Here is a 4,966-nt window from a genome sequence, read left to right on the forward strand (position 1 = left end):
GGGCTGCTCAGGCTCAGGGGGTAGGAGTACATGGACGGATGGTCACAGGGAAGCAGTACCTATAGGAGGAAGTGGGAGAGGAGATATTGCATTGTGCTAAATTGTGGTCAATGTCATGAGACAAAGTGTATGTGATCTGCTGTATGGAAAGTGTATTTGCTCTAAATTTTCACCCAAATCACAATAAAAAAATAAATAAATAAGTTAACATGGAAAAAAAAAAAAAGATGAAGAATTGCTGCACAGGCCTGGGGGAGGGTCTAGCCTCACCTTGGAATGCAGGTCTATTTGGTACCCCTTGTTCTATCCTGACCTACTTGAAACAGTTGGAAGAAAGGGTCCCACTTTAACATCCTTTCAATTTACTATAAGACAGGGACAACAAAATCTACCTTGCAGCCTTTCTGTGTCATAGTAAAATGAAATATTATGGGTAATGTAACTGTTATTCTGAGTACTCAGTAAAATGTGAGTTGTGGGTGAGAGCCCAGGACAGGGATCAGTCAAGGCTGGAAGTAGGGACTGGAGGCAAATATGTATGTTCACCCCAACTCTAATGGTAGGGTCTGTGATCAGGGCTTTTTAAAAGTTAATTAGAATGACTATATATTTTTATAACATTTTTCTTAAAAATGGATTGTAAAAGTAACCTTGTTCATTATATAAAATGCAGTCATTACAAATATGCATAATTTGAAAACAGCAAACCCCTCTGTAATCCCTTTGTTTCAAATCAGTAATGTCTCATTTAAACAATGGCTTTTTTTGTCTTTTTAATGTTTGAATTGGTAACAAATTCATGTGTTTCAAAATTCAAAAAGTAGAAAAAGGTATAAATGAAAAATCTTCCCTCCATACCTGACCAAGGCTTGTTTAAAGGGCCTGATATATAAGTTCCTGGCTCCTGCTGTGTGTCATTGTGTTCAAGGAGGTGGACCAACATCTCACTCTTTGGAGTCAGACTGCAGATTCAAATCTTGGCTCCACCACTTACTAGGTAAACTTGGAAATGCTAATTATCCTGTCTGTGCCTCAGTATGATGTTTTGTTTTGTTTTATTGTAAATTGGGGATGATAATAGTCCAATAGAAGCACTTTTATCCAACACAGATCAGGATTGTTCATTGGTCTGTTAACTGAAAAAGTTAGTGGAAGCAAGAATCATAAAAAAGAGAAAGAAAAGATATGTATACATGCTATCAGTTAGATTTTACTGCTTAAAAAATACCTCAAAATTTAATGGCTTGAAATAAAATTTACTATTTTTCATAATTTTGAATGACAGCTGGGTGGTTTCTCTGGTCTGAGGCAGCGTGGCTGGGCTGGATGGTCTATGCGGGACTCGTTCGTGTGTCTGGGGTCTCACTGGGACAGGTGGAATGACTGGATCTCTGTGTGGTCACAATGCCCATGTGCTTTTCCAGATTCCCCCACTGTTATGTTTCCTAACACCTGATTGACCAAAAAACAAATCACATGTCTAAATCCAGATTCGAGGTCGGGGAGAAAGACTTCGTTCACTTCCTGATGGTAAGGAGCAGCAGAGTCGCATCATGAAGAAGCCTGCATGCAGGTTTAGGAGAAGCAGGTGGTCTTGGTAAACAGTCAACCACACACATGCCTTACACATTGTAGTTTAATTTAAAATATTAATTCCTTCACCTTTTGATACAGAATCAAGGTGTTTTGAGGCTACTTCAACTGATTGCATTATGTGTTATCTTGCTTATCTAAACGCCCACATGAGCCAGCTATGATTTCTTATTTTTGTTTCTTTAATGTGGAATAAGAAAGTCATTGGGAGAAAAAATCTGAATAAAGAATTCATCTAGATTTTTATAATCCCCCTACACTAACCTCTTACAGTGTTTCACCCACACCTAATTCAATTGTAGTTGATTTTTTACAGTGATCTATTCTGTCCTCTTTGCTATTCATAAGGTTTTCCCTTGACAATTCTTTGAGAAGTGGACAGCCTCTTTGTTCTTCCTAGTCTGCCTCAGTTTGTAAGCTGGGCTGATACCTGTGCACCATGTGCATCCCACTGGGTTTGAAACACCAGTGGCTCAGCCTCAAAACTCACATCAAAACGCCACCACGGTAGGACAAACAGACAGACAAGTTTGTCTTCCTGTTGGAAACCTCTCCTACCACCCTTACCTGGGTCCCTGCGGCTGACTCCTCCTCTGTCCAGATTCCTAGGCCTTTTAATCCCCTTTCTCCCGCTCTCCCGCCCTGCTGCTTTGGGCGTGCCTGAGTTCCTCTCTTCATCTGGATCCCTTTGGCAGTCAGGACATTAGATGATGTGTAGCATTGGGAAAGTCAACCACAAAGGAACTGTTTGAAGTGCTGAGGAGCAAGGATGTCTCCTTGAGGATGAAAGTGCACCTGACACAAGCCGTGATATTTCCAATTGCCTCGTATGCATGTGAGATCTGGACAATGAATAAGAAAGATTGAAGAAGAGTTGATGCTTTTGAGTTGTGGTGCTGGCAAAGAATGCTGAAAGTACCATGGACTGCTGAAAGAACTAACATCTGTCCTGGAAGAAGTACACCCGAAATGCTCCTTGGAAGTGAGAACGGCCAGACTTCATCTCACCTATTTTGATCATGTTGTCAGAAGGGACCATTCCTTGGAGAAGGATGTCATGCTTGGTAAGGTGAAGAGTCGACAAAAGAGGGGGAGACCTTCAACAAGATGGATTGACACATTGGCTGCGATGATGGGCTCAAGTATAGCAGGGATCATGGAGCTGGCACGGGATCGGACAGTGTTTCGTTCTGCTGTGCATGGGGTCACTGTGAGTCAGAAACAACTCGACGGCACCTAACAACAACAACAACAACAACATTCTGTTCTCACTGAATTTTTCAAAGCATCTGACCTAGTTTTCTTGGAAGTGACAGACCTTTCTTCACTCAGATTTTGTAGATTTAAGCAACATTAAATTACACTGAAGAATTACAATGATAAATACTACTGACCTAAATGATTTGGGGACAAAAGCAACTGATTCTTGGTGAACATACTCTTCACCTGGTGGGTATCCTGGAGCAGTCAGTAGGCCGAGGCATCAGCCAGTATGTTTACCAGAGGGAATGAAGAGCCATTTAGTGGAGGTTCATTAAGAGCTCCTGCTATACCTGCTGCGGCTGTTTTGAGGAGGTGAAAATGCCCCTTAAATGCTTAGAACACTTGCCAGCTTCTAGTCATACTCAATAAATGTTCGTTGTTTATCATGATCATTAGTGTTATTATTAATATCATTATTATCAGTGTTTGACCCAAGGAAAGACCTTGAGACAAGGTGGAAAGTAGCCTAAGCAATAATAAAATGTACCATCCCCAGTAGTATCAAGTGAAATTGGAGGGGAACAATGGAGCTGGAAAGGGAATTGTAAAACTGATGTAGGAGGACCCAAGAGATAGAACTATAGGAATTGGATAGTTTGGGCAAGGAGCATGGAGAAGGGGACATGTAAGGGGAGATCGTAGTTTCAACATACTTATTTGAAGCATGATAATTTAGAACATTGGTTCCCAAATGCTGGTTCACAGACAAGTTGCTTCAGCACCACCTGGGAAGTTTGTTAAAAATGCAGAGATTCTGATTCCTTAGGTCTGTAGTGAGACCCAGGAACCTGTATTAGTAAAAGCTGCCTAGGTAGATTTGGGCAGCCACATTTGGGAACTCATGCCATGAAATATGATAGAGAACTGGAAACAGTCCTGGTTGAGAATAGACTTGCTATGGGACTTCTCTGGGACTCAGCTTCACATCTGTATAATGAGGGGAATTTTTCTGTTAAGTGACTTTCTCAGGCCTCTGTCTTGCAGATCAAGGGAATGAAGAGTATGAATTGTCCCTTGGAGAACTTCCTGCATATGTAAGGGGTAACTCTTAGGATAGCAGCAGGTACTATCTGTATTTGAGACAACCGCATCAATCAGTGGTCCACTAACTGGGCTAACTCACCTTCTGTCTCTCTCCTTGCCCTTATAGCACAGCAAGGAACTTAGGCCACATGATCTAAAATCCTTCCAAGTGAAAAGTCCTTTAACTGTGATTGTTTCATGTTTTACAGACACCAAGGTACTATATGTTCATATGGCTTCTCATAGATGCTATTTCTGCAGTTTTAATTTCTGCCATATTTTCTTTTCACTGGTAAGTGTATATAATTTTAAATGATTTATTTCCCAAAATAAAAATAATAAATGGTTCTTATAGAAAGTTGGGGGTGGGGGAAAAGAGTTACATTCTTATAAAACCACCTGGAATATTCTCAAGAAGATGGGTTTATAATAGGAATTTCTTGTTTCTTCTCATGCTGCCTGCTGCTCCTTACTTCCCTACCTTCTCCGCAGCATTAGAAAATAATTTTAAGGATACGGACTCTCACTAAAACTTAGTCAGTGCCCATTGGTCCAGTGTGTAGCTATTGGGAGAGGGAAGGGATTGAAGATTGTCCAGAACAAGTGCCTCCATATTCCCACCTTCCATGAAACGGAACATGGCAAGGTGCTGTGCAAAGAGCAAGTTCACAAATTGGGAAGCCTAAGTTTTAGCTCTGGCTTTACTCCTTAGGTGTTGAGTGACCCTGGGGAAATAACAGCCCCTCTCTAGGCCATGGTCTTTTTATCTGTCCAAGAAAATTATATTTGAGAGATTATTTCAGGGAAAATTCTACAGGATTTGCAAGGTTCAAAGTGAAAGGGGGAACATCGTGGTTGAAGATGGTTAACTGGAGGAGAGCACAGTAATTTATACTCCAGCATGGTTTATAATTTTATTTGTGGCTTATCCTCTAGAGGGGGGAAGCACAAACCCTCTACTCAAACAAGAATTTGGCTTGGTAATGTTTCTTGTCTGGCCACTGCCTTGAATTATTGCCTTTTTTGGAAGAAGCCTGTGAGGTTCACGAATGATCTGCTTTCTTTCCAGGTGGAAAGAGAAACAAAG

General features: G+C 41.0%; 1 protein-coding gene across 1 annotated transcript in view; it reads left to right on the top strand.

The window, feature by feature from the left end:
* The window catches only part of GDPD4 (glycerophosphodiester phosphodiesterase domain containing 4), a 114,673-nt gene extending 110,075 nt beyond the window's left edge, over positions 1 to 4,598 (top strand). Inside the window, exons 14-15 of the mRNA XM_007941027.1 lie at positions 4,089 to 4,171; positions 4,592 to 4,598. Coding sequence (XP_007939218.1) covers positions 4,089 to 4,171; positions 4,592 to 4,598 — 90 coding nt within the window. The remainder of the gene's footprint in view (positions 1 to 4,088; positions 4,172 to 4,591) is intronic.
* Positions 4,599 to 4,966: the final 368 nt, after the last annotated feature.

The sequence above is a fragment of the Orycteropus afer genome, unplaced genomic scaffold (assembly GCF_000298275.1).
Source record: "Orycteropus afer afer isolate SDZICR_OR568_19922 unplaced genomic scaffold, OryAfe1.0 scaffold00074, whole genome shotgun sequence".
NCBI lineage: Eukaryota > Metazoa > Chordata > Mammalia > Tubulidentata > Orycteropodidae > Orycteropus > Orycteropus afer.